The sequence below is a fragment of the Trachurus japonicus genome, chromosome 9 (genome assembly GCF_045865225.1).
Source record: "Trachurus japonicus isolate A0001 chromosome 9, Traja_1.0".
Taxonomy (NCBI): Eukaryota; Metazoa; Chordata; class Actinopteri; order Carangiformes; family Carangidae; genus Trachurus; species Trachurus japonicus.
Window position 1 is genome coordinate 11,615,839 of NC_140915.1, and position 23,398 is coordinate 11,639,236.

General features: G+C 41.4%; 1 protein-coding gene across 3 annotated transcripts in view; it reads right to left on the minus strand.

Annotated features, from left to right (window-relative positions):
• Positions 1–1,908: 1,908 nt before the first annotated feature.
• The window catches only part of cnnm4b (cyclin and CBS domain divalent metal cation transport mediator 4b), a 65,042-nt gene continuing 43,552 nt past the window's right edge, over positions 1,909–23,398 (minus strand). The window contains exons 5-8 of one of the 3 annotated variants that reach the window (XM_085785936.1): positions 12,781–12,877; positions 9,457–9,519; positions 3,565–3,743; positions 1,909–2,191 (exon numbers count right to left, since the gene is read on the minus strand). In XM_085785936.1, the coding sequence (XP_085642062.1) occupies positions 1,913–2,191; positions 3,565–3,743; positions 9,457–9,519; positions 12,781–12,877 (618 nt within the window). In that variant the 3' untranslated portion in view covers positions 1,909–1,912. Of the gene's footprint in view, positions 2,192–3,564; positions 3,747–9,456; positions 9,520–12,780; positions 12,878–23,398 lie in introns of all 3 variants that reach the window. The other 2 variants (XM_085785934.1, XM_085785935.1) reach the window with 2 other exon arrangements.

Below are 23,398 nucleotides of genomic sequence, written 5' to 3' on the forward strand. Positions count from 1 at the left end.
ACACACACACACACACACATACGGACAAGCCACCCTCTCTTATAAAGTAGGAAAGGACTCGCACTGAAATCTCTCAAACAGCCCCCCCCCCCAAACCACCCCACCACCCACACCCACAGATGTCGGGGTAAGTGCGCGCTGGGAGGGGGGGCTGCCACGGTTAACGTACCCTACACATTTAATTTAACACATTCATCATAATCAATATTGATTGTCTTAATCACAATACAGACGGGTCGTCTATCGGCGCTGAATCTCTGAACAACTCTCCGGGCTACTTCCTGCTTCTATCTGGGATATATATGTTTATGTATATATGTGTATATATATACCCACCCAGACCCCCACCCGCAGCCCCACCCACATAAAAAAAAACAAAAAACAAAAAAAAAACAGAAAAAGAGTCAGTAGGAGTCTCGTGTGTCCGTCTCACACAGGTTTTCATCAATAAATACGTCGCTATATAAATTTCTACGGAACATATATTACTTTGTCGGAGCTCCGCTGACATGCTCGGGTCGTCTTTGTCTTCTAGCTGTATGGATGGCGAGGAAGAGGAGGAGGAAGAGGAGGACGCAGCCTGCGACACATGCAGCAGCAGTGGTGGCGGTGAAGGAGGCGTTGTACGACTTGCATGTATGTACTGGAGGTGGAAGAGGGGGAGAAGAGGGGGGAGATGGGGGGAGGAGGGGGTTGGAGTCTCCCTGAGTCTCTGATTAGGGACAGTGAATTGGAGGCACACATACATACACACACACACACACACACACACACTGATGTAAAAACACACACACACACAGGGGCGAGGCCTCAGAACGAGCGGGAGGAGCTTCCTGGTCCAGACACGCACGTCCATCCCATCTTCTGTCGTCAGGTAACAAACAAGGAGCGCGCGCACACAAACACACACATACACACACAAACACACACATACACACACACACACACACACACGTGTTTGTATGGCTATCTTTGTGAGAAAACTCATTGACATAATGTATTTCCTCCTAGCCCCTTACCCTAACCATAACCATTACTCTTAACCTCACTTTAACCTAATTATAATAGCCTAGTTATTATTAAGTCTTAACCCTCAAACAGGCCTTGGAACGGGTCTGAGAAAATGAGAACCGGCCAAAATGTCGTCACTCTGATGGTTTAAAACTCAAACTGGTCCTCACATGTATAGCTACACACACACACACACACACACACACACACACACACACACACACACACACACACACACACACACACACACACACACACACACACACACACACACACACACACATATGCAGATTTTCCTTGTTTTCAATGATGAACTGACTGACTACTTTTGGGTTTGGTGTTGAAAAGTGGAGGTGAGTTACACTTTGGTACATGTGTTTGTGTGTGTGTGTGTGTTTTGTGTAACTCTTGCATATTTACACAACATGCACGCACATGGCTCGTCTCTTTGGGCCTGGCATGTGTCTGCATTCACACACAGACACACACACACACACACACACACATATGCAGATATTCTTTGTTTTCAATGATGAACTGGCAGATTTTTCGGGTTTGGTGGTGAAAAGCGGAGGCGAGTTCCCACAATACACTTTGGTACATGTGTGTGTGTGTGTATATATGTGTGTTTTGTGTAACTCTTGCATATTTACACAACATGCACGCACACAGCTCGTCTCTTTGGGCCTGGCATGTGTCTGCATTCACACACACACACACACACACACTCACACTCACTCTCATTCACATACACACATACGTTCACTCCTCCCCTCCCCAGCAGACAGTGCACACATGCATACGCTCCACGATCCGGCGGCGGCGAGGGGGGGGGGTCGTTGGGGTGGGGGGCGATGGGCGGGGGAGTTTGTGGGGGGGTCGGGTGGGTGCGTTGGGGGGGTCAGATGCTGTTCTCCATCTGGCTGTGGTGGTTGGCTGTGTGCGGTGAGTTCTGCTCGTTGAGGAGGAGAAGCGTCGTCTCGTCAGGGCCGTTCTCCGTCGGGGTGGTGGAGTCGGCGCCCAGGTCTGTGATGGTGGTGAAGGTGTTGCCGGGGGTGACGGTGGTGGCGGGGGGAGTGGTCTGATCCAGGCGCACCGCATTATGGCCGCTCTCCGGGGACTGAGGCGTGCTGTCCAGACGAGACGCCATCAGGCCGTTCTGGTACTGAGACCGTGTGATCTACAGGGAGAGAAAGACGGCGTTTTGCTTTTTGCTCCAGGAACAACAGGTCGGTGTCGGCCAATCAGAAGGGAGGAGGGGGAGGAGGCTCTCTCTTCTGATTGGCTGACTGTTTAATAAGTAATTCAATAAAAATAAAGCAGATTTCAGAATAAAACACTCAGAGAAACCGAACGTGCAAGTTGTTGAATGGTGTTGAGGGGGCGGGGCTTTGGGTGACTGCTTCGTTGTGACATCACAAAGTCACAGGAAGTCCTAACGGCTGGTTTTAAGGCTCAGTCTCTGAAAACAGGCTGTGCGCATTTCTCTGATACTTCCACAGTATTAATACAGAACCTAGAGCTGCTTTATAATCAAACTACACATGGAAAAATCACATTATACAATATAGCAGCTATTACAACAAGCTCCATAAATAATATAGTAATAATAGAGCACTGATTTTATATGTATACATGTTCCTGAGCAATAATATTCTTCCTGGTGCCATATAAGACCCATTCTTATCCACTTTGTGTTTATAATGTACACAGTTATGTCATAGTTACACATGTTTTCTATTGAATGTATATTTAAGCTGCTGATTCATGTAAATTTCCTCATGAAGTTTGCGGCTTATGACCTCAATGCTGTGACTACTTGCTGCTTAGTTTACACTGTGTGTCTATCTGCATTTACTCTTAGGCTATTTATAGGTTATTATTATTATTTTGTATTATAGGGTCTATTTTTAGCTGCTGGACATGAGCAATGTATTTTGTTCCTTCATCTTTTTTAATCATACCTTATCTTATCTTACGTATCTTAAACATAGAGCTGATCATGGGAGTCCGCCAACATCCCAGTCTTCAAGCCTTTTTTAACAGACCATAATCAATCACAAAAAGTCATTTCAGACTCATTCTCCTCACCTTGAATATCAGAGACAAACTCCTTTGTCCATTAAATTCCTCAACAACACCAAAACTGTAAAATGAGGAGGTGCCATTGTTGTTACTGTTTTTTATTGTCTAAACTAAACTAAAGTGTCGCTAATTAATAAGTATTACTGTAAATGTGCACCTGTCCTGGTTTTTCATAATGTAAATGGGCACGTGCAATAAAACTGAGGTGCAATCGTGTTTTATTTATTACTGTATGTTGTATTTTCTTATGACTAGATCTATGTCTTGTCTTTTTACTATACAATAATAAGACAATAAAGTTTATCCTATCTCATCTTGGCTGATCTTTTCTTAAACTAACAATAACAGATTATTTTGGCCGTTTGGAGGCGGCAGAGACTGTGCGCAGTGCAGAGAGATGAAGAGATGAAGCAGATTGGTGGTTTTACAGTATGTGTGTCTGTGTGTGTGGGACGTCACGTGACCGACCTTGACGAACTGCAGGTCGGTGAGGGCTCGGACGTAGAAGTCCGGCGTGTACTGCTGCAGGGGGATGCTGTTGTTGAGCTGACTGTTGCTGCCGCTGATGGACAGAGACTCGGTCCGGTCGGCTCCGCTCAGAGACGCCGTCCGGTTCAGCCCGCTGACGTGCGACGGCGAACGAAACTCTGCTAACACACACACATTCACACACACGGAGGAAAGGCATATTAGTAACAGTTCATGTTTGCAGGCAGACGCACGTGTGATGGACGTCTGACAAGCTGCAGCTTTTTGTCGTCGGGGTTTAAACTCTGCGGTTTCTGGTGCACGTCGAGGGCGCGAGATGCAGCGTGTGGGGTCAAATGCAGGTTAATGATGAATGAACACGACTAATTAGTGACACACGAGGTTGTGAACGATGCACAAAGTGACTTCTACGCAAACGTTACATTCAATCTGTGAGAGGGAGAGAGTTACAGGAGTTAAAGTTCAAGTTACATCGTCATCCACAAAAAAGGCACAAACTTAAACTCACGACCGTCCGCTCACACACACACACACACACACACACCCTCTTGTGTTTCACCGACACACGCTCACACACGCACACACAGACAGTGACTCACAAAAAAATTTCAAAATATGCAGTGAGCGACTCAGTTTGTGTGTTTTTTTTTTATAAAGACGGCCAACACCAACCGACCTGAAAGCGTCTTCAGAGAAAGCCGAGCAGCATCGACGGAGGCGGAGCAGAGGAGGCCGAGCGCTGAACTTCGACCTTTTAACACCCAACGTTTAATGTGTTTGTTCATGTGTGTGTGTGTGTGTGGTATTAAAACACACAATGAGCCAGAATATAGTAAAATACAGTTGTAATAATATGAAAAAGTCAAAAAGAATTGTTGACGTTCACTTAAAAAAAAAAACCTTTTATCTATTACAAGTGGATTACATTTAATTATAAACAATGTAATTAATTATATATAATTAATATTTACATTGTGCCAAGTGTTACAGTTAATACGTTGAAGCCTAATTAAGTAGACTTATATCTATCAGACTGGGAAAGTTTGTTTACGATATAATGACAGATTAGATTTAGATTAGATTCTGTTTTTCTCTTTTCATTATCAATTAATTATCTGATAATTATTTTCTTTCCTCATCCATTAATTGTGTTAAAGATTACAAATGACACATTTTGCCTCCATAACAAATGCTAACAGAGAAAAGTATAAAATAGTCCAATTCAAAGAAGCCAGAATTGATCAATAACTAATAATAAAGAGCTGCTGATTTGTTTTGGGTTTTTTTTTGTTCTGCAGAATAAACAATTGGCACTTTAAAAATGTGTGCGTCTCTAAAAAGGGCCGGGTGTGAAAGGGTCGAAGCTGCAAATATGAAAATAAAAATAAACCAAAATTTTCTTTTCCATCATTTTCTGGGTTTTTTTCAAACAAATGACAACATCCAAGAAAAAAAATGTAAAAAAAAACAAACAAAAAAACACTGCGACGGCTGCTGTAGAAGGAGCAGGTCGAGTCATCACCTGCTTCACCTGTTGAGTCACAGTGATTAAATACTAACAATAATAGCAGATAATTAAGCCGAAGCCTTAAGACATTTCCTGCTTGGTATATTTCCACCTCTGCTCCGACAAAGTGAAACCACGATGACTAAACATCCAAGTGCTTCAATTCAGCAGACGGTTTAAATTTATTAATCATGGCATGCTGCTTTCATCCAGACACACACGTACACACGCACACGCACACACACATACACACACGCTGTCGACGCAGGCTCGTACCCAGCTGTGTGTTATTACCAGTCGGCGTGAGTCGTCCTGCAGCCGGCCTCAGTGAGTCATAGGAAACTGTTTTACCTGGACACGTCAAGTGAGTTAGCGTTCACAGAATTCAGCCGACTACAAGTTAATATCCTGAGTTATCTACGGATCATTGTCTCCGTTAGTGGTTAGATTTCACTTAGTCATGAAGGAGTCTTCAGTATCATCTCAATATTCAACAGCGTTGAGATCCAGTGGGGAATTTTCCTTTATGAAAACGTCTTTCTGTGTAAATTTCTTTCTTTTCTTTTTTTTTTTTTTACCTACGTGACTCAGTGATGATTTAGTCCTGATCTGTCTGAGGTGTCTGTCTGCTACTGTTTGTAATATTATCATCAAGAATTGACTAGTTTTGGCTTGAGATAATAAAATGATATACTAATATACAGACATAAACTCTGAAAATGATCAGCTTCTCTGGTTTTACTATTTATAAGTATGGGTGTGAGTAAAACAAACGCTTTTGTTTTATACTATAAAACTAATGTCAACATTTCTCCCAAATTCAAAATAAGTTTATTGTCATTTAGAGCCTTTATTTGCCAAAAATGACTGGACAAACTGGTCAAAATAACAAAAAAGATGCAGTGTTTTTCACATCTGGAATAATAATAATGCAAAGAAAACAGGTTCATATTCATTTTTAACAACACTATTTTTTTTTTTTACTTAGAAAGAGTTCAGAAATCAACATTGGTGGGATCACCCCCATTTTTAATCACAGCAGTGTTTTTATACTCTTCCTCATTGATATGATTTGGTTCAGGAGAACACCAACTGTAATCAGTGACTCATTCAGACGAGTGAGGTGTCCTTATGCTGAAATTCAACAATCACTGGAATGAACGGCTGCTATACACGTATAAATGCTGATTGATTAACAAAAACTTGGAGTGTCCCTTAGTCTCTCTAAAATTTTCCAGAGCTGTATACTGTATATAATTTGAAGATTTACAAATTAAATAAGTCAGCTACAATTGTTTTTTTCCCCCAAGTTTAGGACTTCAATCTGACAAATGAGAGCATAGTCCAAATTAAACCTAAAATATTTGGATTATTATTAAATCATCATTCATTTTGTTGGTCACATCTCTCCTCTCAGACATCAGAGAGTGCTCACTGGTTTATACTTTGCAAAAAAAAAAAAAAAAGCTAAATGTATGGCTGATTGGGGATTTTCCATTTTCTCAGCCTCCGTCACATTAAACATCTTGTTGAATCACGCAAACACATATTTGTCCTCTGACTTATTGAAACTGCGTCTGTTTCAGTTGTTGAGGGAGATACGTTCCCCTATTTATCAGTGATCAATGATCAATGAACACCATATAAACATTTTTTTTTATTATACTGTACCTGTTACATTGTTACATTCATGTCACATTTATATATTTTACTCATGAGCTGTTTATTTTCATCTATTTGTTTTATGGTGATTATGCAAACATAATTTTGTTGTGCAATATTTGTTGATGTAATGTTTGAAAGACAATATTCTATCTAATAAATGGTTTGTAATGCATTATAATGTACCTGTTTATTATTGTGCATTATTATTATTATTATTATTATTGTCAACTTGTGATTTGATTACAATACTTATATATGAGCCATTGATACCATTTAATACACGCTAAATATGTAATCTCAGATACTGATACATTTAAATACTTATTGATGCTAATAATAAACATTAATAACAATTTATCCTTATATGTCTGGGCTTCATAGAAAAGTTTCCCACTGGATCATCAACGCTTTAAAAAATAAATCTGAGCAGGATTTAAATCAAAACCTCAGCGTGTGATCTGGTGCTGTCGCTGAGTGAGTTAGTGTCTTCTAAGCTTCTAAGGTGGACGATGGGACCCAGGTCCAAACCACGACATTTGGAGCTGGGCGCTGGTGATTAAGTGGAGGAAAAGATACTGGTTCTACAGTTTGTTGTGCTCTAATTAAAAAAGAAACTAAAAACTACAGTCTATTTCACTATCTAATACAACTAGAGTTTGTGATGTCTCTGAACAGCGAGGAGGGACGGGACAACAACGACCCAGAGAAGAAGCAAAAAACACATCTGGGCTGCATTTGATGAAGATATGAAGCTGCAGCCGGAGTCGAAGCTGCACAGAGTGGACAGCTTGAACCCCTCGAGGGGCTTCAAGTCCCATCTGGGTGTCTCTGTCTGTCTGTCTGTCTGTGTCTCGTGATGTTGTCCCGTCCTTCTCCCTTTTTCATATCTTAGAGGAAGTGATCATCATCATCATCGTCATCGTCTGTCCCCACGTGTGCGACCAGCTCTGCTGACGTTTTGAGCTCTGCTGACGTTTTGTTTTTTTGGCAAATACGCTCTTTGACGACCGGTGTCCTGTCTGTGCTTTTCTGTGCATCCATCTGCTCATACCTCAGTGCACTGTTGGTTCAGTGCTGCATCATGGTTCTTCTTATCATGACGACACTGGATATATAAAAAAAAACTACACAGATCTCTAGCCGGAGTTACGTGATCCTAGGAATCTCCTGAATCATTGTCTCAAGAATTTCTCGACAGTCAACCGCAAGAGCTATGACCGGGAACCAGGAAACTTTTGAGGAACTGAGTAAATTTGCTGAGTTATTTGCTCTACCCTCTTAAAAAGTCCTCAGTCAGGAGTTCGTACTTTCCAAAAGGTCAGGAACTTTAGAGGGTAAAGTCTGAAGTTATGAAGTTCCCTGATTACTCGAGTACCTGTGGAGTTTTTGATAGGATGAAATCCAGTAGGAACTACAGCAATCAGCATCCCACAACAACAAGAGTCTACATCACCCACCAGAGGGTCCAATCTGGCCTATAGGACAAATTCTCCAAGTGTGAAAATGACTTATAAGACAAAAGAGGCACGATATTGTTGAAACTGCAACATATCTTTCTCAAGAAATGTCCAGTTGTTCATAATGTTTTGTAAAAAGGACAGTTCATAAACTGTAAACAACTTAATAATGCACAAACTCCACAAAAACATTAAAGTTCTCGTTGTTTATAGGTGATCAGGTTGTTATTTTACTGGTCCGGCCCACTTGAGATCAAATTGCGCTGTGTGAACCATGAACTAAAATGAGTTTGACAGCCCTGGTCTAGTACAGGATGAAAATATAAACTTGTTTAATCTCTGCAGGACTTTAGATCGCTACAACAATGGGCCACAAGAACCACACCTTAAGACAAACACTTTCAATAAGGATATCCCATATTAGTTTATTTTGTTATTCAGTGGTTATTCTGAAACTTATACTCTTCTGAAAACCAACAGAGTCCATTGGCAAAGAAAACTATTACAACCAGCAAATCTTCCCTTCAACGCTGAAAATAGACAGTTCCTATTAGTAAGTATTTAATGATTAATCTTAATCCAGATTGATGAATAATAATTCAAATTTACTGAAGTTGCTCAGCTCTGATATGCACAGAGGAGGAAGTTTCACAGCTGGAAACTAAACCTGAGACTGAGAGCGCCCTCATGTGGAAAAAAACGTGTAACTCCTTAAACATAATCTACTGTATTTTGACTTCTTACCTCTCGGCCAAGACCATAATTTACCAGAGCTCAATAAATCGAGGGTAATTGATTGACTGCAACACAAACTTTCTGTGTTATGAACTTCTTCACCTGCACATTAAATGGTGACTGATTAAAAGCCTGGTGTAAACGTGGTGGTCTTAGAGCGTATTTGCCAAAATACCTTTTAAAATAACTTTTCTTTCCGTAGAGGGTATAAATCCACACTGAATCATGTGAAGAAGAAAACTGCTGCACATCTGTTTGCAATCCCATAATTCATTGCTGCAACTCTTACGAGAGCTGTGGAGGAGCAGTTTTCAGTCTTCGTTGATCAGGCGGTGATTTAAAACTCAGCAGATTTCTACGTCTACATGGTGAAAAAAATTCTAGGCTGCAAATGGCGAATCAAGAGCCTCGACCCTCGACCCCTCGACCCCTCGACCCCTCGACCCCCCGACCCCCCGACCCCCACCCGCCCTCGGTGTTAAAGGACCCAGACATGCCGGAGTTTACCTGGCAACCGAGAGAACAGAGAAAACCTCTTAAAGGAGAGGTGGCGAGGACGAGGTGCAGCCACTGAGAGGAGAGAAGGAAGGGAGGGAATGAGGAGTTGATCGATGGGACAGAGGAGAGGAAGGAGGGAGGAAAGGAGGGAAGGAAGGATGGAGGGAGAGTAAGTCAGACAGTGGGAGACAGACTCGGGTGTTGTCGGCATGCAAAAACAGGATGGACGAACTTCCACGTCAGGTTCAACTGCTCGAAAAGCAAAGTGAATCTCTCAGGTTGTTTTCGTTACAGAGCTGTTGGGATGAAACGTGTGAATGAGGCAGAAGGAAGGTAAGAAGGAGGGAGGGAAGGAAGGAAGGAGGGTAGGATGGAAGGAGGGAGGGAGGGATGAATGTAGAGTGAAAAAATTATGCTTCACACGTCTCATTCTCCACCTGAGGCACATGAAAGAGTCTGCAGCTGAGCGTCAGGATGAAAGACAGAGACAGAGAGAAGCCGGGACCAGACGACACTGAACGTCTATGTGATGTTAAACTGTTCATACAGGAGAGACCACCCCCCACATCTGACAACATCTGTCACATCACGCATCGATTGGCCACATCTCTCTCCTCTATTTAGCCAGATCTGTCCCCTCTATTGGCCACATCTCTTCGCTTTATTTGGGCACATCTGGCACCTCTATTGGCCACATCTGTCCCCTCTATTGGCCACATCTGTCCCCTCTATTTAGCCACATCTCTCCCCTCTATTGGCTGCATCTCTCTCCTCTATTTGGCCACATCAGTCCCCTCCATTTGGCCACATCTGTCCCTTCTATTGGCCACATCAGTCACCTCTATTTGGCCACATCTGTCACCTCTATTTGGCCACATCTCTCCCCTCTATTTGGCCACATCTCTCCCCTCTATTTGGCCACATCTGTCACCTCTATTTGGCCACATCTCTCCCCTCTATTGGCCACATCTGGCCCCTCTATTGGCCACATCTGTCCCCTCTATTTGGCCACATCTCTCCGCTCTATTTGGCCACATCTGTCCCCTCTATTTAGCCACATCTGTCCCCTCTATTTGACCACATCTGTCCCCTCTATTGGCCACATCTCTCCCCTCTATTTGGGCACATCTGGCCCCTCTATTGGCCACATCTCTCCCCTCTATTGGCCACATCTGGCCCCTCTATTGGCCACATCTGTCCCCTCTATTTGGCCACATCTCTCCGCTCTATTTGGCCACATCTGTCACCTCTATTTGGCCACATCTCTCCCCTCTATTTGGCCACATCTGTCACCTCTATTTGGCCACATCTGTCCCCTCTATTTGGCCACATCTCTCCGCTCTATTTGGCCACATCTGTCACCTCTATTTGGCCACATCTCTCCCCTCTATTTGGCCACATCTGTCACCTCTATTTGGCCACATCTCTCCCCTCTATTTGGCCACATCTCTTACCTCTATTTAGCCACATCTCTCCCCTCTATTGGCCACATCTCTCCCATCTATTTGGCCACATCTGTCCCCTCTATTTGGCCACATCTGTCCCCTCTATTTGCTGCATCTCTCTCCTCTATTTAGCCACATCTCTCCCCTCTATTTGGCCACATCTGTCCCCTCTATTGGCCACATCTCTCCCCTCTATTTGGCCACATCTGTCCCCTCTATTGGCCACATCAGTCCCCTCTATTGGCCACATCTCTCTCCTCTATTTGGGCACATCTGGCACCTCTATTGGCCACATCTCTCCCCTCTATTTGGGCACATCTGGCACCTCTATTGGCCACATCTCTCCCCTCTATTTGGCCACATCTGTCCCCTCTATTGGCCACATCTGTCCCCTCTATTGGCCACATCTCTCCCCTCTATTGGCCACATCTCTAGCCTCTATTTGGCCACATCTCTCCACTCTATTGGCCACATCTCTCCACTCTATTGGCCACATCTCTCCCCTCTATTTGGCCACATCTGTCCCCTCCATTGGCCACATCTCTCCACTCTATTTGGCCACATCTGTCCCCTCTATTGGCCACATCTGTCACATCAGGCCTCTGACATCCTGCTGCCTGGTCTCAGCTCAGGAGAAGAGAGAGAGTCGGAGCTTGAGGAGAAGACAGACAGATCGGTGAGAGACACAGTGAAGCTGAGAGACGAGTGACAACATGAACGTCAACAACACAAACACAAAACTGACAGAAAAGACAGACTTTTATATCGAAGGGAGAGACAGTGTGTGTGTGTGTGTGTGTGTGTGTGTGTGTGTGTGTGTGTGTGTGTGTGTGTGCGTGTGTGTGCGTGTGTGTGTGTTGGACTCCTCCCCTCGTCCTCAGTGAACCCAGACCAACAAACCTGTCTCTTCTTTAAAGGTTGAGGGAAGTGTGCGTGTCTGTGTCTGAGTTCAACTGTTTCCATGGAGATTTAAAGTTTTAACACCAGTTAAAACCAGACAACTTCACCTGAGTTGTTACGTTGTCAAATAAAGAGAAAAAACCTAAAAAGCTTTTCAGATCTCAGAGGTCGACCCACCTGCTGCTCTGAGTGTTTCTGAACAAATACTGTGGATTACATCATAACGTGTGTGTGTGTGTGTGTGTGTGTGTGTGTGTGTGTGTATTTAAGTGTGTGTACACAGGTAAATAAATCGCTGAGCTGTTTAACCAGGAAATTCCACACATGGTTTCATGTGAGACGTTGTGGCGCTAAAGTTTCATTGATTGAAGCTGAAGTTTTAATTAGTGTGGGGTTTTTTCAGCTCATTGTCAGTGACATAACTGCAAAATGATCATTTATTATCAAGATATAAACAGTTATTGATCAGAACGATAAGTTTGACTTCACACAGAAGCTGCAATGATTCACAGGCTGAAGGTGACCTCACTAAAATTTGCTCAGTTATTCATTACATGCAGCAAAGTATAAAAAGTGAAAAAGTATAAAATGCAAAGTAATGTGACGGACTTAATATTAATACTAATTATTTCAGCAGGTGAAACTTGAAGTCACACATTTTGACGCTTTTTACTTTATTACTTGGATTTTTTTCTTTGTATTGAGCTGTAATGTAATTTTCTTGAATTATTTTATGCATTTCATCCATTAGTGTTAACTGTTACTGGTTTATTGATGTTCCTGAAGAAGCTTTATGCATTTAAAAAAAAATCATGATTGCTGGAAAGTTCGATTAACAATCCTGGAAAATTACGTCACATTTTACCACCAGGTGGCAGCAGAGGCAATTAATTAAAACTGGGACAATAAATCTGCAAATACTCATCTAACCCCAGTAGAGTCATTAACAGTGCACTGTTAAATAATGAGGAGGAGGGTTTGGACTCACCCAGCGTGGGAGCACTGAGCGCCATGACGCCGTAGAAAGAGAAAGGTCCGGTCTCAAACTTCATGTTCTCGTTGCCGGCCTCCACCTCCACTCGTCCCTGAAGGAAACGACAGAAACAAACTTTATGTTGTGTTGTTATATGTTGAAGGAAAGTTTTTAAAGGTGAAGCAGGAACAATATCACCTGCAAACATCAGATATTTTCTATTCTGTGCTTTATATTTACTTTTTTTTTTGTGATCAAATGTTTTTTATTTATTTTATATTTTCTTTTTCATTTGCAGTAGTGACATCAACAGTTATGTCAAATAAGCATTACAACACATACTTACATATACCCCCCACCCACCCTTCGGACCTTAACCATTTAATGGACAGAAATCATAACGGAAAGAAGACAATAAGAATAACAGTAGTGATTAGAGATAAACAAATAACTAAATAAACAATCGTAAATAAACAAAAATTCAGGCAGGATTAATAAGAATAAGAACTGGACAGGGAAAGCTGCAATACATGGTGTTCGTTTTAAGTACTTCTTGCAAGTCTGGATTTGATTTGATCTGCTGCCATGTGCCAAGATGAGATATTTTGTTGCTTTGCATTATTGACTCGGGCTGTAGATATTTCCAAATAAATAATATCAAGAAAAGTCAAATACCAATGAGAGATGTTAAGCGTGTGCGGTGGTTTCCATCTCATTGCAATGATCTTTTTTGCTGCTGTTAAGCCAGCAAGTAATATTCTTTTTTGACACTGTGATAAATTAATTGTGGATAAGTTATTTAATAAAAGTGTTTGAGGGTTTGCTGTTATATTTTGAGCTGTCAAAGAAGACAATGCAGCTGCAACCTGCCGCCAAAATTCGATGACAGGTTTGCATTCCCAGACCATATGTATGAAAGTTCCTGGCTTATTCTGTGAGCATAAAGTACATAAAGAGCTGTCCAGGATCTTCATACGGTGGAGCTTGCAGGGTGTAAGATAAGTTCTATGTACAAATTGATAATGAATAGCTTGGTGATCTGGATTCCTGGAAGATGAGAGAACGTTAGTCCATACATCATTCCAGTCAAAGTTTGGATCCCAATCTGATATGTCCCTACCCCATACTGCATCTAAACTTAGAGGCTTATATGATTTCTTTAAAATATATTGATATATAGCAGAGACTACACCCCTTGTTTTTAATTTATCTATTAGCTCAGTCAAGGGATGTTCAAATAACTTGGCATCACTTGGTAATCCTTGTGCCTTAAGTGTAGCTCTAATCTGTAAGTAAAAAAAGAAAGATGTGTTCTGTAAATTAAAACTAGATTTAATATGTTGAAATGTGCACAGGCCATTTCCATCATAGATATCACTAAGGAGATGAATCCCCCGATCTCCCCATTGTGGGAATTGGATGGGTTTACCCCCATCCGTAGATTAAAATTATTAAAAATTGGGGTGTTTGAATGCCATTGTGTTGTAATGTTACATAGCTTTTCCACACAACGCCAGGTTGAGATCAAGTGAAATATAATCGGGCCGAATTTTGACTTGCACATTTTGGTTGGTAAGTTAGATAAAAGGACATCTCTGAGAGACCAAGGATGCACTATATTTTCTTCTAATGGGCGCCACGAGCTAGTAGCTGTGGGATTAAACCAAACAGTAAGTGAACGAAGGGTAAAAGCCCAAGAGTAAAATTTAAAGTTGGGCAAAGATAACCCTCCGTCCCGTCTATTTCGCTGGATGGTTGGAGTTTTCAGACGAGGCCTCTTGCCCCTCCAGATAAATCTATTGACATCTTTGTGTAATTTTTCCCAGCTTCCTGCTGGGGGAGCAAGCGGTATCATAGAACTTACAAAATTAATTCTCGGTAGCACATTCATCTTGATAATAGCTATACGAGCCTGCAATGAATTTGGTAGAGTCTTCCATCTGTCCAAATCATACGTGATTTTCTTAAAGACACCCATGAAGTTGTTCTTTACAATAGATTCGAGAGAAGCATATATTTCTATCCCAAGGTATGTAAAGTGCTGGACTACCGGTAATGGGAAAGGTATATTGGTCAGTACACCAGCATTATTTGGTGATAGTGGTAGCAGCGCTGATTTCTGCCAATTGATCTGAAAACCAGATATACTACCAAAATAATCAAATATAGAAATCAATGGAGGGATGGAATTAGTTATATCCTCCAAAAACAATAATATATCGTCAGCATATAAAGATAAAGAATGTTGGGTATCGTGAATCGAGATTGGACGGATATTATCTGCTTGGCGCACTGCTTGGGCCAGTGGCTCAAGTGACAGAGCAAACAAAAGTGGACTCAGTGGACAGCCCTGTCTTGATGACCTGGAAACATCAAATAAAGACGAGCAATTTTTCCCTGTCAGAACCATTGCAGATGGATTAGTATACAATACTTTGATCATTGATATAAAGCCCTCACCTACTCCCATTTTCTCTAGTGCAGACCATAGGTAGGACCACTCTAAGCGGTCAAATGCTTTCATTGCATCCAGAGACAACACTGCTGAGTTACTATTCTTCACTGAATCCACAATATGTAGTAGTCGTCTAACATTGTCACTAGCCAGGCGGGATTTAATAAAACCTGTTTGATCGCAGTGAACAAGTGTAGTCATATAAGCCTGTAGTCTGCGGGCAAGTACCTTGGCGTATATCTTCACATCACTGTTCAGTAACGAAAGAGGTCTATAGTTGCTGCATTCCGTTGGGTCCTTGTCTTTTTTTAATAATAGGGATATTAAAGCAATATTGATATTCTTTGAAAATGAGCTCTTTTCTATAGAATAATGTATCATATCTAAAAGTAAAGGACCAAGAATATCCCAGAATGTTAAAATAAATTCAGGAGGTATCCGTCTATTCCCGGTGACTTTCCTACCTGCATCTCTTTCACAGCTTGTTCTAATTCTTCTAATGATATAGGTTCTGCCAGTCTCTTTGCTTCTTTTTCAGACAAGCAGGGTAGTTCTAGATTATTAAGGAAAGCATCACATGTGGATTTATTATACACTACTTCGGATTTATAGAGTTCGGCATAAAATGATTGAAATACCAAGTTTATTTGCTTGGGTTCTGTTACCAACATCCCATCTTTAGATTTAATGGTTGGAATATCAGCAAACTGATCACTAGATCGAATTTTCATAGCTAACAGATGACTAGGTCTTGATCCATGAAAGTAATATTTCTGTCTTACTCTGTGCATAAGAAATTCTGACTGAGCTCTATTTAAGGAATTTATTTCTTTTTTAACTGTCTCTCGTTGTATGGCTATGCTATCTAAATAACTATTTTGTAATATATGATCCAACTCTGCATATTTAGATTCGAGTTGCTGCAATTTCTGAAGACTATCCTTTTTTTGATTGGAAGAAAATAAAATAACATTATTCCGGACAAATCCCTTCGTGGCATCCCAGAGAATCCGAGGGTCACTCACTGATCCCCTGTTGAGCTGTATAAATTCTGTACATTTTTCCTCAAATTGTCTCCTAAAGGACTCGTTCTTCAGTAAGGTTGTGTTAAGCCGCCATCTGGCTGCACGAGCTGGAATGTTGTCAATGGCTACTGTGCAGAAAACCGCCTTATGATCTGTAATAGTCATAGGCAATAGAGAACAATCTATAATGTTAGAAAAGACGTTTTTAGTAGCAAAGATGTAATCAATTCTAGAAAAGGATTTGTGCCTAGCAGAAAGATGGGAAAAATCACATTTGGTTGGGTTGACCATGCGCCAGATGTCTATAACCCCCAAATCTGACGCCCATTGACGCAGGGCTACTGATGCAGACTTTTGTTCTCTGCTTTCATATATGCCGGTCCTATCTTTTTCATGATTCCACACAGCATTAAAATCTGCTCCTATTATGAGAGAGTAACCTGTGAGATCTAAAAGCATTTTGGTAAGTGTATCGTAGAATTTCTTATCGAAAAAATTAGGAGCATATATTGATATCAATGCAATATTCTTATTATTTAACTGCGTCTTAACTATTACAATCCTTCCATGAGCGTCCTGGATTTGCTCCACAGCTCCAATACCAATGTTACGCTTTATCACAATAGCCACTCCTCTAGATTTTGTGTTTGCTGAGGAGAAACCTAGAACATGATACATCCCATTACTCAATCTGTTTGCATCCTTGTTCACCAGATGGGTCTCTTGCAATAAAGCAATATCTACTTTTCTCCTTCTGAGCATCTCCAAAATACTTGCCCTTTTATGAGGCATATTAAGGCCGTGCACATTTAGTGATAGAATATTCAATTTAGTCATAGGTGATCTGTAGAGAATGCATTAAAACTAGACTTAAGCAAAGACGCAGGTATATAGCTATCAATGAACTTCCGTAGCATAGATAGAGTTCGATTACAAATGATGATTTGACATCCATTGTTTAATGCAGCATTTCCCTGTCCAAAAAAAAATAAGGTCCGATCCCATCCCTCCACTGACAACCCCCACTGATCCACAGAACAACAAAACCAACAAACTACACATGAGGTCAGGCAAACATTCCCCATATTCCCCTTCCCTCCCAGAATCGGATGGAGAAACCAGTCCACCCGAAACCCACCCCCCATCAGACTACTGTGACAGTGTAAGAGGATAGACGGATACCCATCCCTCTCCCTTAAAATGAACCCTATCTGATTAGTTGATCATTTCTTTGGTTGACAGCCCTAAAAAACAACACGCGCACACTCACATACGCACGCACACACACACACACGCACGGACACACACACACACACACACACACACACACACACCAAGAAAAATAGCACCAAAAAAAAAAACAAAAAAAAAAAAAAAAAAAAAAAAAACTCCGTCATCGCAAACAAGCAAAAGTAAGGGGTAAAAAAACAAAAAACACAACAACAGCTACTTAAGTGAAAACAATAAAATAAAAATAAAAAACGGACGGGGGGAGAAGAAAAAAGAAAGGAGTAAAAAAAAAAAAAAATCAGATAAGGCTAGTGATAAATCGAGCAAACTAACATAGACTTATTTCATTTGAACTCATATAACTCATTCAACAGTGAAACACCGGGCTTCTCCGGTCACTTCGAGCAGTCCGTGTACCTGAGGGGACCCCAGTGCATGACGTACCCGGATGTAAACAAACCGACGTGTAGTATGAGGAACTACAGTGGTAAACAATAGTCTCCAGTTGAGTACATTACTTATCCTCAAATGATGCAATGAACTTCTCTGCCTCCGACACCTCCCGGAAAAGATGCTGATCAGCTCCGTTGATCAGCCTGATTGTAGCCGGGTAGAGGAGGAAGGCTTGCATACCTAGGACACGGGCTCTGTTCATCACCGGGTAGCAGGGACGTCTGCGCTTCATCGTATGGTCACTGAAGTCCGCGGCGAAGATGATGGTACGGCCAGCGATCTCCACTGGATTCTTTCTGGACTCCTTGAGGATACGGTCTCTATCCGTGAAACGAAGACATCTGAGGATCAGGGCTCGAGCGAACGATGCGTGTTCCCTCTGGCGTCCCATGCGATGCGCTCTCATGATCTCCGGAGGATTACCAGCAAGTGCAGGAAACCACCTTGGAATGTTAGCAGTGAGATAGGCTAACGCATTGTCCTTCTCCTCGCCTTCTTTGAGGTATAACACTCGCAGATTACTTCTTCTGTCTCTGTCCTCCATATCTGCCATTTTGGCTTCAAGTTGATTTTTCAGTTCAATATTTTGAACAGCCGTTGCTTCAACTTTTTGCAAGCGCTCCAGCAGCTTGGTTGTTGTTGTACGCTGGGATTTAATTTCTTCATCATGTTTGCTTAGAGTTGTCTGCATTGTTAACAACTTGGACTCCAGACGATCAAATCTTTCATTGGTATTTTTCTCAGCCAACTTAAAATACCTCTTGAGTGTGGATTCGAGAGACGCCGTTGTCAGCTGGCTCTCACTCTCACTTTCAGTCTCTTCAGAGTCCATTTGTTTGTCGGCGGCTTTCTTCTTATCATGCGACCGCGTCGGCATTGCGATAACAATAAATCCAACGTATCAAAAATGTACCACTGTTAGAACCGAGTGGATTCTATTTTTTGTCTAGAAAAGCAGAGTTTGCTCAAACAATTGCGTGGGAGAGAAGCCGAGTTTCCTTTACTCCGCCATCTTTACTCCGCCATCCTAGGTAGACCTTACTAGTTGACTCCTTTATATTTACTTTAAAGTTGATATTTCTTCTCAGTTTCTTCAACTATAACATCAATTAAATGGAATCATCACACATTATTTTTTTCTTTTAATCAATACAATCTATTGCTTAACTGTACAATTTAGCACTTTACTACTTGGCAGTCTGCAATACAGTGGCAATCCAGCGCCTTTTATTACGGCATTATGCAATACAACCACCATATTGTTCTTTTTTTATGGTTTAATGGTCTGTTGTTGTAAGTATGTCTGAATCTGTCTGTCTTTTTTTTCATCCAATAACTGCATGCCAATGTGACAAGAGAAACTAGCCAGGTGGCTACAATCTGACATATTCATGAGTATGTACTGTCCAATCTACAAAAATAAATAAATATATAAATCAACTCAGAATAAATGAAATAAAATCAGATGAAAAACAGTAAAAAAAAAAAAAAAAGGAAAACAACAAAGCCACTGTAAAAAATAGTTGCAGATGATTGACTAATGTGGACAGTTTTCAGTCACATATATGACGTGACGCTGCTCGGCCTGTAGGGGGCGCCAGACGCTGAGCTCAAAACAAAGTGACAGTATTTATTTATTATTTGAGGCATCGCTGCATCATTAGTGAGAGAGGACAACGTGTTTATTCTGGACTTGGTCACTCAGTCGTGTGAACGCCAGGATTCAAGATTTACGAGTTCTTGAAAACAGACGAGGAGTTTGGGGACGAAGTGTGATGATGATGATGATGATGATGATGATGATGATGATGGTGATGAGGAGAAACGGGGAAGAGCAGCGGGAGATGGAGAGGATTGGGTGGGTGAGTGGGTGGGTGAGTGGGTGGGTGTGGGGGGGTCGGGGGTTAAGGAGGGAGGCCTCTGTGTTGGTACAGAGCGTTTGGCCCGAGAGTCGGCTGCACTGGAATGTGTGAACTGCAGCAACAACACAGCACAGTTAATCCACACTGTCATCCCTCCTTCCCTCCATCCCCTCTGTCCATCCATACTCCCCCCTCCCTCCTCCCCCCATCCCATCCACTCCACCCCCTCCTCCTCCTCCTCCCCCCTGGGGGCTGGTGGGAGCAGAACAGGTGGTAAAATAAAAGAGGGACGAAAAAAAAAGAAAACAGCTGAGAGCGACGGCGGCGCGGAGAGATGGTCGACTATCAGGACTTTTATCAGACAGAATTAAGGCTGCAACAACGATTATTTTCATTATCGATTAATCTGTCAATTATATAAACAATTTATCAATCAGTTGTTTGGTCAAAAAAATGTTAAAAATAGCTGGAAAAACCAGTGTTTCCCAAACCACAAGATGACGTCCTCAAATGTCTTGTGTTGTCCACAAACCAAAGAGAGACTGAGTTTATTGTCATAAAGGAACAAAGGAACCAGAAATATTCACATTTAAGAAGCTGAAATCAGAGGATTTAGACTTTTTTCTTTAAAAAAAACGATCATTTATCAAATCAAAATAGTTGACGATTAATTTAATAATTGATCATTGTTCAATGAATCGAATAATTGTTGCAGCTCTACACAGAATCTAATGATTTAATATTCAACAGCTCCTTCAGTTTGGGAATGAAAAAAAAAATCAATTTGTAGTGACATAAAACAATGAAAGCACAAAAAAAAAAAAATCATCACATTTATGCATCAATGTTTTGTTTTTGTCTTATTACGACTCAGATATTTATTATCAATTACCTGACTAATCATCCAGCCCATAAATGCCTGTCTGTGTGTTCACTGCAGTGTGAGTGGATGTTTTGGAGGTGTGTGTGTGTGTGTACAGGTGAAACATGTCAACACGTGTGCGTGCGTGCGTGCGTGTGCGTGTGTGTGTGTGTGCGTGTCACGCCTTCAGGCTACTGTCATGAGTCCAATGTGACACCATAGTGTGACACTCTAGCTTTTATTTTGAGAGGGTTTGAAAAAACAAACCAAAAACAACAACAGCTCACTGGTCATGAATGTCTCTGCTGCGACGCAACTCGTCCACGTTCATCCACTTGCACCATTTCACACCTGCCCTGCAGAACCGCAGGCGTCCACCTTCGGCTGCTGACTAATCAGAGGACGGAGAGGACGAAACGCTGCAACAAACATCTTCTGACGTTTTCTGTTCACTCCTGATGCTTTACACCGACTGATTTGTCTTTTCTGAGTCCTGTGTGTTTGTTTGTCTGCACAGGTGCATCTCAATAAACTAGAATACCATGTAAAAGTTTATTTATGTCAATAATTCAATTCAAAAAGTGAAACTAGTACATTATATACGTAGATCCATTACATGCAGAATGAAATATTTCATGTCTATATTTATTTTAATGTCCTTTAACAGTAATTGCTTTACAAGTATGTCTGTCTATATGCACTTGGTTGGGGCAATTTGAACTCCTGGAAATGGACTTTTCCATGATATTATAATATATAGAGGTGAACCTGTATGTTTGTTTGTTTACATCCAGCGGCTGCAGCTTCGTGTCGTGACTTCTTCACCTGACCCTCGATGCAAAAGGTTAAAACCTCCTCAGCTCCGTCGCCAGACTTCTGCCACTTAAGGTGTATGAGCAGATTTGGAAAGATGCTAATCAGCTCTCAACATATGGCCGACCTCCCCTGCGTGTGTGTTAGTGTGTGTGTGTGTGTGTGTGTGTGTGTGTGTGTGTGTGTGTGTGTGTGTGTGTGTGTGTGTGTGTGTCAAATACTTAACCTGCAACACGTGTGCATAAAAAAGAAATGGTGTGCACGCAGAGGGTCGAGTCTGCAGCTGTCAACGCTGCTGCACGATTGGAGGTTCATATGAAGGGAGGAGGAAGAGGAGGAGGAGGAGGAAGAGGAGGGGGAGGGGGTGGAGGTAAAGAATAGAAACAGAGGGAGGTGGAGGTGGAGGACAGGACTGAGAGGTGTTACAGCCGCCGGTTCTCTGGTCAGACCTGTTCTCCCAGATCTGCTAACACCAACACACACTGGTCTAGTAGGAAGTAATGACCTCGCAGTATAAAGCTGGTTTAGACATAAAACTCCATAATGTGACGTCCTGACATGCCGTTCTTTTTCTTCCTACAGAGACAACTGACCACATTTTCTTTTTGTCTTGGCATGAGGAACTGGTAGAGATGGAGATTGCTATGATTAAATCATGTGTGGTACATAAAAACTAAGAAAAAAAAGAAAATGGGGACAGTTGTCTCTGTAGGATGTAGAGTTCAGGAGCTATATAGATTTTCATTTTTCACTTTTTCACAGTCGGAAATCCAGGATGGCCACAAAAGATGGTAAAAAAAAAAACATGCATAGGGGATCATCAAAATTAATTTACTAGACACCTTAAGGATTACAAAAAGCTAAGTTAGAAAAATATATTTCAGGTGCATGATTACCTTTTGATCGTTTTTGATTAATACTGTTTTTGATTGTTTGTTTGATGTTGTTTTGTTTAAAGAACCTTGAGATGCACTTTTTGTATGAAAGGTGCTATATAAACAAAATTATTGCAATTATTAATGAATTAATATACGCCATTTGTTAGGCCATTGCATTTATATTATCATTTATATCAGGTTATTTATTGCTCTGTGGGTGTTTTATTTAGTTGGTACATGTTCCTGTGAATTTCCCTCCAGGGGGAAGAATAAAGTGTTTTTCTATTCTATTCTATTTACAGTTCATCATTGATAAAGAAAGAAAAGAAACGATGCCTTCAGGGACCCACAGAGCTGAGTTATGTTATCAATCACTCACAGCTGCAGCGTTTAAACCTAAAGGACTTTTCTACCTCCCTAAAGTCACATGATCGTAACCAGGACGACGACAACAACAGTCGACGGTTTCTCATAGTAAAAAAAACAAACCAGCAAATCATTCATTTCCATTTCTATTTCCATTTTCTTTTCTGTGCTTCAGTAGTAGCTGCAGTTTCAGATTAGCGTTGCCGTGGCGAGGACGAGCGCCGCTCTGATCGGTGTTGACGTCGGCTGCTGAGCCGCAGGGGGGTGGACGATAATTCAGCTCAGCGTTTGTGATGGGAGCTGCTCACTGTGGTAACCGCAGCAACACACACACAGACACACACACACACACACACACACACACACACACACACACACACACACACACACACACACACACACATACCATCCCATAATAAACCCATCTATTAACTACATCTATTAAATGTTAATCGTTTTCTTCCATTAACCACTGACCGCTCCTAAATAACTGGTTTGTTATAGATTAATAACTTGGTGATTAAGGCTGAAAACAATCATTAAACACATAAAAGACAAGCTTATTTATATTGATTATTTTTATATTTATTGTTTTTATTGTTTAATTAGATCTAAACTTTAATTTTATGCAGTATCTCCATTTTCATTCCTTTGCTAAATATACTGTATATAATGTATAAAAAATACAT